Raw genomic sequence first — 11,485 nt, 5'->3', positions numbered from 1 at the left:
ACACACACGCAAACACACACACCTGGTCCTGGTCCTGGTAAACACTGCCATTACGATCACGTGTTCCCTTACGGGGCCGACAATAGAATGACGAGCGGGACCATGTTGGAGAGAGCCATCTCCAGCAGCTATGGATCTGGCTTATCATCGGAAACGATTCCTCTCACGGCTGCCGCTAGAACTGGTCCATCACTCTCCACAACAGAGCGAACATTTCATGAGCCAACGCTCAGAGTCGTTCCAAGTCGTCGTCTTCGTGCGGTAGTTTGCTCCACTCGCGGGCTTGCAAAGCCTCGCGAAAGACTCACACACACACACACACCCACACACGCAAACACACCCACACTGACACAAACTTCCCCACATACATACCCACGCACCCCCCCCTAACTCACGCACCCCCACACCCCCACTCTCGCACACCCACGCACCCCCCCCCCCCCATACACACACACACACGCACCCCCACGCACTCCCCCCCCCCCCCGCCGCCCCATACACACACACACTCACCCACCCCCACACAGCCCCCCCCTCCATCCATACACCCACGCACCCCCCCCCACACACACACGCACCCCGCCCCATACACACACACATGCATGCACACATGCTTGCACTTGCTCACTGCCATAACTGGTCACGTGGGTCTCCCTTTGGGAGAGGGGAGAGAGAGACTCAAAAGAAATCTTGGAAAGATCACTCAATTGGCTATTGAACCGCGCAACGGCCCACACCTCCTGAAATCCCTAAAACTCTGGGTGGACTTGGAAATGATCCCACTTATGGGCTCACCACACCTCAGTAAGTGAGTAAGGACGAGGTGAAGAAAAGGGGATTGACGGCATCAGGGTATACGTCCCGGGATCCAACTGCAGTTACCCCTGCCTCCGGTGAAGGTAATACTTGCTACTAGTGTGGGTGGCTAAATCAGAGTGAATCTGATAATAATTATTATAAGCTACACTAGCACCATTGATTACACAAGAGTTGCTCTAGCCAGAAGTAGTCCATGGTTAACAGGTATGTATACTTCAAATAGAAAGTATATGAACCCTGAAACCAACACAGGTGGTAGGTACAACAATACACTTTCAAGCAGCCAAGCCCATTGGCAACAGACCCACCACTTTCTGGCACAAGTGTGCCCACCAACCGAACTAGCTGCCACAAATACATACACACACACAGATTAGTTGTACTTTCTAGCCATGTATAGAAACACGGACAAAAAGAAAATGTTCTCTTACCGGTAGATTCTATTCCAGGACTGCATACATGTACATCATTATCCTAATCACCCATTCCTACTCTGCTCTGTTTGCGTATAGCATCATGTGGATGAATGTCGGGTGATATGCACATAGCTAACTGCTACATCACACTCATAACGTATACACTGTAGTGCAGCTTACGCATGGTTGATCACACAGTGAGCAATGAGTCCTGGAGGCACGAAACCTACGTCACAATACCAGCCAAGTCGTGGATGAGTGTTCGCCTATGCACCAGACACTACCTGATGTACAGGTATCAGTCAGCTATGTGAGTATCATCAGCCATGCATCTACTAGGCCACGTGCGTAAAGTATAGATGATGGTGGTGAGAGAAGCATGGCTATTTGCCAGTCTGATCTGAAGCCAAGATTAGAATAGAATTACTTAGAAGAAGGAAAGGACCAACGGTTTACACCGCAGTATGCGTTGATGTCCACTAACGTATTGCCAAGATGATGTAGGGTCGGAACGTGTGACATTTGCCAAACTGATGATACTGATATTCAACGACCTGACGTTTGCCTCGATCACGTCTAGGATACACTGACCAACACACTTCCAGCAAGTCATAAAATATTACAAGTGATTCCATTCATTCAATGAAAAAAAAAATGAAAAACTGAATTAGTTTTCGTCGCACACATGATGTCATTGCCGTGACAACTTTGACAGGATCTAGATCATTGATGTGTCAATGACTAAACCAGTGATTCACAGACTCCATTCCAGGGAATCGGTAGTATTCGGTACCACTACAGTCGTCCCTCTTTAATTAATCCAGGGACTAACATGTAAGTTTCACGATGACAGCGTGAACAAGGTGGAGGACCCACAGTATAGGAAAACAGTGTTCCTGACTGAAACCATAAACTGGTTGGCAGGCCCGGTCTTGCGACAATTTGAACCACGAGATCAGGGAATATTCCTGTAATGCTCCAATAGAGTAATGAGTGCAGTGCAGTGAGCCTGGAGTAGCCTTTTCCCATACAGTGGGTAGTCCACCTTGTTCACACTGTCATCGTGAAACTTACATACTACAATCAGGTACGTGTAGTTACGAAGTTTGTGTTCAAACCGCACTACCCAGATCTGTTCATTTCCAACAGCAATGGCTAAACAGCAATGTCGTGAAATTATGACTCCATACCAGTAAAGAACGTTTTCTCCGGCCATTTTCAGTCTTTAATTTGGCAAACATTGAAATCTGCCCAAACTCTGTAGAGTGAGTTTAGATATTGGTAAACGCTGTCCAGCTGTACTTATACTACATGTACATGTATGTGCTACACTTGATACTGTGAGTAGAGGTACAGACTCACTGAAATGTTTGCTACTTTGTCGGCTCATCATCTCAACACAGATCTTAGTGAGTACAAAACTACTTACACGTACTAACGATGAAGGAATTTAGAAAACATTATCCAACAGGGAAATTTGGCCATGTTGCTGAGCGTAAGTTAGTTGACTATGCTTGAGCCAGTCTCCGTCACGTGTCATCATGCACGCGTTTCTGTGTTCTACGTAGCTTTGTAAATGATACTAGCAATGATGATGTCCGTAAATGTCACGTGACCACTCTTAGTCAATGTAGTGGTTGATTGTGTGACGATGCAGTTAGACAGTGTTGATGTGTAGCATAGTTTACATACAGTGAAGTCTGTATTCTACATTGCTGTTTATCTCATAGTGGATATGTGGGAGAATCTCTGACAAAATATCTTTTTCTACACGTCATGACTTGTAAGAAGGAAATGATTTTCTAACGTGATCCGCTGCAAATGTGGTAGCTGTGTCTGTGCCTGGAGGCCCAATATGTAGCTGGAACTGCCAGATATGATACCGCACAGAGCTGCTGAAATTGGGTGTTGGCAAATCAGTGTCCCTGTAACCGGCCTGGGGCCATACCACCCTTCAGGAGCTGACTCTGCACAATGGAGGGTCTCACGGAGTTTGTGCACCACCGGTCTGTAGCAGCCACAGGGAACATCATAGATGTCCACTCATGCAATGTACACACGGCAGCTAGCGGTAAAGTATCCGCCAGGGTCACCATCGATGCAGCTTGCCTGGCCACTGTGACCTCTGCCAACTTCTGGCCTCGGCCCCTCTACTGCAGGACATGGAAATTCAATCCACCCAAGAAGAGCAGCGGCAACGACAAGGCCCACAGCAGCAGTGATGGTGGCAGTGGCGACGGCAACGACAATGCCCACAGCAGCAGTGACGGTGGCAGTGGCGACGACAGCAGCGGAAACGACTGTGGCAGTGGCGGCAGCAGCAGCAGTGACGGTGGCAGTGGCGACGGCAACGACAATGCCCACAGCAGCAGGGACGATGGTAGTGGCGACGACAGCAGCGGAAACGACCGTGGCAGGAGCGGCAGCAGCAGCTGCCGCAATAGCAGCAGCGACAGTTCTCCCAAACCCGGCGCCGAGTCAACTCGGACCCCTGGGCAGAAGTCACGACCCCACCAGCGTGGTTCTCCCGCTGAAGACCAAGCTGCAAAGCGCGTGGCTCCAGTCAGCAAACAGTGATGTCTGCTGCCAGCCATATACCCCTGCTAAACCCCAACAGGCCCGTAGCAGCCCCATTTTGGTTGGTCCGGCGAGATCCGACCTCACTGCATTTGTAGCAGGCATAACGAGTAGTAGCTGGACAACACAGACAACTTCACTGTAGAAGTTCCGAGCATCTGCCGACAAACTGCGTAAGTAATGGATGCAGTCCTTCAGGCTTGTACCTTCCGATGAGATGCTTGCAAAGTGACTTGCCAGGGCCTTGAGCTGAACTGTAAGAGCACCTGCATCCAGCTCGTGGTAGAGACCTGTCACTTGCTGCATTGCTGCTGTGTGGTCGTCATCACGTAGAGCTTGAAGCAGTAGCTCTTCGAGGTTGCGGTACATTGCATACCCCGGCTGATCAAACCTCTCCTGAATACTGGACACAGCAAGGTCCAGAGCCTCAAAGTACGCCACACGATATAGATCTTCAGCACGCTCAGGATGTGTACCTGCAGCTTGGCCATCCTCAAACCTTCGGGGCACCTTCCGTCGACGGGGAAGTACAGGCTCATCAACATCCAGCTTTCCCTGCAGTGCAGTAACGAGAGCATAGAAGCTGGACCACGATTGATCAGACCTCATGTCTTGCAAGGTCTTCACAGTTAAAGACGCCACATGCTGAGCTTCTGCTGCTGACATTGATGTGGCTTGAAGTGCCTTGCTGAGGTTGTCGGTGATCTTCAAGATCGTCTCTGATAACTTCAATCCGAAGAGGAACTTGAAGTCGCCCATCACCGTGTCCACTCCAATGATGCGAGCCTTCACATCAGGGTCCAGGCGAGCTGCGGACTCCAGGCACTCATTCCATAGCTGGAACAATGTGGTGTAGTTCGTTATAATGCTTTCTAGAGCATCACCTCGCACTGTCCATCTGGTGTGGCTGAACGTACGGATGCCAGTTGGACTTGGTATGTCGTCGTTCTGGCTGGAGCGGATTTTCTCGAATGCTGCATTTCTCTTCGGTGAGAACTTTATCAGCCGAGTGATTTCAAAAGCTGTGTCAAGAGAATCCTTGCACAGCTTTGATTTCTTGATGGTGTCAGACACAGCAAGGTTCAAAGCGTGGCCATAACAATGTGTGTATAGCGCGCGACTCTCTTCTGCGATGACTTTGCTTGCTACCCCATTGCGGGCACCGCTCATATTTGAAGCTCCGTCGAAGCATTGTCCACGGCACTTCTTCCAACTTAAATTCATGCGAAGCAGCACGTCCTTGATAGCAGAGAAAAGTGTGTTGGCATCAATGGTGTCCACCTGGTACAGACCAATGAAGTCTTCATGCTCCATGAGATCATGGTCAACCCAGCGCAGGCAGATCGTGAACTGTTCCTTGTTGGAAAGGTCGGTACATTCGTCAGCCATGATGCTATAGCAAGGACAGTCTGCTATCGACTTGCTAAGCTGACGCAAGATACTGAGTGCCATGAGCTGTAGACACTCGTCCTGGACTTCTGGCGACGTGTATTTATAGGCACGTCGCTCCAACCAAGCACTTACATCCACAACTGTACATTCATTCGTTCGGAGGTGAATCAACTGGATAAAATTGCTGTTGGTCTCATCACCATCTCCTCGGAGCGCCAAGCCTTGACGAGCAAGAAACCTTACATTGCTCAACATGAGCATGAACATTTTACGGTTCTTCTCTTTCTCTGCTGCATGTTGGGCACTCTGTAGCTCACCAACGTCACTTGTACAGCTCGGCAAAACAATCAACGCCTCAATAGCTTCGCGGTGGAAGTCGCTAGCTGCATGTTTCCGGAAGGCCGCCGTCCCTTCCTTCCAGTACGTAAATCCTCTGGAGAGAAAAGCTGGCTCTCTCTTCGTACTTGCAAGGAATTTCTTCTGCTGTTCACATTGCATACAAATGAAGCAAAAAGCTGCATCCTTGCCAACGTCATAATGAAGCCAGTTGAACTGCTCGCACCAGTCCGCTCGAAAGCTCCTCTCATCTCCTTTAGTTCCAAACTTTCTTTTTGGAAAGGAGAACGATTTTCCAGGACGAAACTGCTGAAGCTGGGCCAGAGGTAGTTGCGCCATTGTGATTTCCTGCCAAGGATAAATCGCTATGTGGCCAGATACACACGAGTCACAGGAAAACCACGCGTCTTGATTGTCGTAACTTAAAGTTTCATGCCATATAGCAATCTTCAGACAACTGATTACGGTGATGCACAGCTAGTATGGTATTTATACAGCAGCATAGGCAGGAATCTGTGAAGGTTTGAGGTCTGGTGGGTGCAAAAAGTCCTGGATGGAAAATGTGCCAAACTCACATGGTCCGTGAGTGAGAAAAGAAATGTGATATGGCAGGAAGGCAAGCAAGGCTGTGTGAAAGGATGATAATGATAATGTGGCTTGCCTGTAATCACAATCATGCAGGTGCAAGATGCCACACACTTTGGTAAGCGCTTAAGATACATGTACAACCGCCAACTCTAGCAACACTTCTTTTCATCAAAACCTGTCTACTACACTACATTCGCTTTCACTTTGCACTGTGGTAACGTGCTGGAGGCAGAGGGCTCAGACACAAACAGGACAACGATATGATGAACTGTCTGACTCTCCTGTACACATGTGTAGTTAGGGTACATGTTATACTTCAGTAATGTGGTCATGGAATGACATGATTACAAGTGTACACATTTTAGATGTAGTACAGGGGGGGGGGGGGGTATGACTTATGTACTCTAGCTCTTGCCTTTGTACTTTTTTAGTCTACTTTGTACCAGGGAGTAGTACAATACAGGTATTGTACTACTCCCTGCTTTGTACATCATGGTAGCTGCGCGCATGCATGTGTGCCAGCTTTTTTTTTTTTTTTTTTTTTTTTTTTTTTTTTTTTTGGCCGAACATTGGTCCGGCAGCTGCCGGACCTGCCGGACCGCCTGCTACGGCCCTGCCCAATGCTACTCCCTTCCAGCCTCGAAGGTCCCGGGGCTCCCAAAGAACAACCAACTGCAACAACCTCAAACTGTTCGTCACGAGCCTCAACATCGGGTTTTTGAATATCTGCAGCCTGCGCTACAAGCTGCATGCACTGGACAGCCTTGCCCACCAGCACAACTGGGACGTCGTTGGCGTTGCTGAGACCTGGTTGGATAGTACAATCTCGGATGGCGAAATTTGTATTCCCGGCTACAGTGTTGTTCGCTGTGACCGGCCCGATCGCCAGGGTGGGGGCACTTGCCTCTATTACAAGACATCACTCCCAGTTACCTATCGTTCTGATCTGCACAATAGCCACCTGGAGGCTACCTGGATAGCTATTGGCGGAGGGCAACACCAGCACCTTGTTGGCTGCCTCTATCGCCCACCAAATGCAACTGCTGATTTCTGGGGCCACCTGGACACAGTCCTCCACAATGCTGCCACGATCACGCCATCAATGACACTGGTGGGTGACTTTAATATCAATCTGGCTCAATGCATGACCAGTCGTCCTCACCAGCGCTTCTGGGACCTTATCGGATCGTATGGGCTCCGCAACTACGTCCAGTCTGCCACACGAGTCACACCCCGATGTCCGGATGGAACGCTGCTTGATTTAGTGCTCTCCACCGTGGGTACTATAAGTCATTGTGAAGTTGTACCCTGCACGATCAGCGATCACTTCCTTGTGCATGCAAGTCTGTCTCTACCCTCCTCGCAACACCCACTGCAGCGGAAATCAGTGCGCCTCACCCGCAAGATCCGTGCCATTAACCTTGCAACATTTCGTGAAGATATTGCCTCGTGCAGCCTCCACTCCTTTCCCCCTGCTGCAACTGTAGACGAGATGTGGAATGGCTGGCATGCCAAGTTTATGTCAGTTCTCGAAAGTCACGCTCCCCTGCGTGAAGCCAGAATCTCCACCAGGAGGACTCCCCCGCCATGGTCCGACCGTGATCTATTCCAACTGAACATGCGCAAGAATAGACTTCACCGAAAGTGGCTACGAGATAAGACTAACGTGCATCTACATGAGGAGTACAAGCGAGCCCGTGCAGAAGCCTCAAATGCTTACCGGCGAAAACGCAATCAGCATTTCCAACAGCAGTGTCGTGATCACTCCTCCAACCTGCGGATGATGTGGTCCGTGATCAACTCTGTCACTAGCCGTTCTCGTCAACATCATCAGCCAACGTGCGACATCACAGAAGTCTCGGATGACTTCCACAGCATTGTACATGATCCGTCCCGTCCGGCGCAGCTCCAGATTCCCATTGGTCCACAGCCGCAAGGCTCAATGCTGACCTTCCAGTCAACCACCCCAGATGAGGTCAAGCACCTCCTGGAACGGATAAATCCCTGTAAAGCCACAGGCAGTGATGGGATTCCTGGGTGTCTGCTACGTGCTTGCGCTGACCTGTTGGCTCCATCGCTTTCAGTGCTCTTCAGCTCATCGCTGAGACATGGTGAAGTCCCTCTGGCTTTCAAACATGCTGTAATAAGCCCTCTCTTCAAAGCTGGCGATCCATCGGTAGCTGCAAATTATCGTCCTGTGTCGCTCCTGCCGATCGTATCCAAACTACTCGAGAAGATAGTCCAGAAGCAACTTGTTGCACATCTGAAGCGATCATGTGCCATACCACCGACTCAGTTTGCCTTCCGCCGTGAGCACTCCACAGAGGACGCCCTAGTTGTAGCAACAGATGCCATCTTAAAGGCTCGGGACGACAAGTTGACCACAGGCGTCTGCCTAATCGACATGTCAAAAGCCTTTGACAAGGTCAATCACAGCCAACTGGTCCGGGACCTATTCGATCTCGGCCTGGACAATGCCTCCCTTCGCTGGTTCTGCAGCTACTTAAGCGATCGAACCCAGCAAGTGCGCATTGGCCCACCTACAGTGTTGCTGCTAAGTGCTCATCTGGTGTACCTCAGGGCTCGGTCCTAGGACCGATCCTGTTTAGCATGTACACCCGTGGTCTCCCTGCCATAGCCCATCCTGCTCCATCTCTGCAATTTGCCGATGACATTGCCGTGCACTGCCACAGAAAATCAGTGCTAGCCACATCAGCCTGCCTGTCAGGGGCCGTCACCAACGTCGCTGACTGGCTCAAGCATCGACATCTGCTTCTAAATGACAAGAAGAGCCAGGTCCTGTCAATTGTACCACAACGCAATGCGGGTCAGCATGTCGCTGTCCGCTGCAACCAGACAGAGCTTCCCCTGAGCCCAACAGCAAGGTACCTCGGCGTGACCCTTGACGCCGCTGTGAAGTGGGACCCCCATGTTGACGCGATGGCGAAGAAAGTTGTGCAGAAGATTGGAGCATTGTGGCGGTCCCGCAGATGTCTGAGCCTCAGTAGTCGCATCCAGTATGTGAGGTCAGTCATCATGCCTGACCTCCTATATGGGTCTAACGCCTTCTCTTCCTCCCTCAAGGTTTCGCAGCTTGATCGCCTTCAGGTCCTGCAGAACCGAGCGGCGAGAGCGGTATACGGTTTGCCGCCTCACACCTTGGCTCAGCCTCTGCTCGAACGGATGTCCCTGTACAGAGTTCGCGAGTGCTACGCCCAGAAGCGGCTCGTCCTGGTGTGGCGCTGTGTCAATGGGAAAGCCAGCAGTGTCCTCCAGGACCTATTCTCACCATCAGCTGGCAGCACCACCCGGCACCAGGTTTCCAGGGGCCTCACTGTCCCCTCGGCACAGTCAGAAGCCGGCAGATCTCGCCTGGCCTTTCAGGCAGCTTTGGCCTGGAACGCTCTCCCAGGGAGTGTAAGGGAGATCAAGGCTGCCCAGCAATTTAAGCTTGCCTCCATCCCCTACACCTTGCAATGAATGCTCTGTCTGACTTTTCCCGTCCACACGCCACGTCATTTACTCTTCTCTGCGTGCTTGTGCGCTTATGAACTCTTTGTGTTCCCTCTGTTGACGCTTCAAAATCGCTCTATTGACACTGCAAAATCGCTCTATTGACACTGCAAAATCGCTCTGTTGACGCTGCAAAATTGCTTATCATCTCCCTCCCCCCCTCTCTCTCTCTCTCTTTCTCTCTCTCTTTCTCTCTCTCTCTCTCTCTCTCTCTCTCTCTCTCTCTCTCTCTCTCTCCCCGTAGCTCTCTCCCTTTTGAAATTCGCTTCCATAGAATTGGGCACCATTTCCCGTTTGGCCTTGCGAAGCAAAATAAAAATCAACAACAACAACAACAACTCTGGATCTCAAGACTGTGTATTCTATTGGTAAAAGTCTCCATTATGAACTCAACGCCACTGGGTTGTTATGTGTAGTGTTATGTGTAATGACGTCACGACGATTGAAGGGAAAACTCTGTACAAGTACAAAGTACAGTCTGTAGTCTTAAGTACAACTTCTAACGTTATGCTGTATTTGTTTACTAGGACAAACCTTTTTACGTTATGCTGTATTTGTTTACTAGGACAAACCTTTTTACATTATGCTGTATTTGTTTACTAGGACAAACCTTTTTACGTTATGCTGTATTTGTTTACTAGGACAAACCTTTTTACGTTATGCTGTATTTGTTTACTAGGACAAACCTTTTTACGTTATGCTGTATTTGTTTACTAGGACAAACCTTTTTACGTTATGCTGTATTTGTTTACTAGGACAAACCTTTTTACGTTATGCTGTATTTGTTTACTAGGACAAACCTTTTTACGTTCTCAAAGGACAAGCAACAGCTTTCGGCTTGTTTTTATCAATAAAGTAATTACACATCCACCAAACGCGTGCTCCACCAAAAGCCTTGTATTCGTGTTGCTGGTGTGTGAGGTTGGCCAGAGAGCGTGTTTGGTGGTGGTGGAATTACTTTAGCCCTTTTTACTGGCAAAAAAACATACTACAGGTTGATTTTCACGCACATTCACATGCCAGAGGAAAAGACAGCAACAACAACAGCAACAGCCCTCCAAGTCCAAGGTTCCAACACACCATTGCATGCTTACACATACAGTAGACCTACTCACGTACGAACACCCGAATGTACAGTCTGTTGCTGAGTACTACACCAAACCACACACAAGACGTACCACACCCAAGACCACACTCAAGCAACTCACTACGAGTACAGTGTCTGCATTGTCATTGTCAAGTTGCTCAGAGCCGCCATGTCATTATGGTGACATGTTTTTAGCAACAACCAGTTATAAAATAGAATTTTACGACAATCAGATTGACAACACCAACACCACCCTGGTCTGTATGGGACTGTGCCCTAAGACATGATGTCATCAGCTCTTTGTCCATATTTGATGAGAAGAGCGTAGCATTGAATCGTGATTGGTTCCAGGTAGTGTTGTTATGTGGTAATGGGGTAGGTCCCCCATTATGTGTGTAGTCTACATGTGTGAATGTGATTCTTGTCACCAATGACTAGGTAAACAACACATTTTTATGGTCCGGGCGGTGCAGAGCGCGACGACATCGTGCAGACGTGTAGCATATCACGTGACAACACAATGACACACGCACACACGCAATGCTGCGAACAAAAGATGCCTGCGTTCGCGCTAAGGCACACAGCCACAAAGGCTAAGTAGTATCAGTAATGTACATGTATGAGAAGATGGCCGTCCGTGGTCTGCCAGACAGTGAGCATGTCCTGCCATTTACCACATGCATGTGATGCACGATTCGTTCAAACATCAGATCACATCGCTATTTGGTCAGCAACGCTCAGTCATCCATTTCTCAAG

At 49.3% G+C, this 11,485-nt stretch overlaps 2 protein-coding genes and 1 long non-coding RNA gene across 3 annotated transcripts in view; 2 read left to right on the top strand and 1 right to left on the bottom strand.

Annotated features, from left to right (window-relative positions):
• Nucleotides 1–3,895: 3,895 nt before the first annotated feature.
• On the bottom strand, nt 3,896–5,879 carry LOC135823017 (zinc finger MYM-type protein 1-like). Its single transcript, XM_065335854.1, has 2 exons — nt 4,019–5,879; nt 3,896–3,951 (listed from the first exon to the last, which is right to left on the bottom strand). The coding sequence occupies exons 1-2, from the start codon at nt 5,877–5,879 to the stop codon at nt 3,896–3,898; spliced, it is 1,917 nt and encodes a 638-aa protein (XP_065191926.1).
• A 336-nt stretch (nt 5,880–6,215) lies between these two features.
• Nucleotides 6,216–8,835, top strand: LOC135823016 (uncharacterized). Its single transcript, XM_065335853.1, has 3 exons — nt 6,216–6,243; nt 6,710–8,553; nt 8,767–8,835. Exons 1-3 carry the CDS (start codon nt 6,216–6,218, stop codon nt 8,833–8,835), a joined length of 1,941 nt encoding a protein of 646 aa, XP_065191925.1.
• Nucleotides 8,836–11,312: 2,477 nt separating this feature from the next.
• LOC135823322 (uncharacterized) overlaps nt 11,313–11,485 on the top strand; it is a 3,381-nt gene continuing 3,208 nt past the window's right edge. The window contains exon 1 of the long non-coding RNA XR_010554665.1: nt 11,313–11,485. This exon is cut by the window's right edge and continues 386 nt beyond it. This is a non-coding gene — a long non-coding RNA (uncharacterized LOC135823322).

Source organism: Sycon ciliatum, chromosome 8 (genome assembly GCF_964019385.1).
Source record: "Sycon ciliatum chromosome 8, ocSycCili1.1, whole genome shotgun sequence".
Lineage (NCBI taxonomy): Eukaryota > Metazoa > Porifera > Calcarea > Leucosolenida > Sycettidae > Sycon > Sycon ciliatum.
The sequence above is the reverse complement of the archived record's forward strand: the minus strand, read 5'-3'. Positions and strand labels throughout refer to the sequence as shown.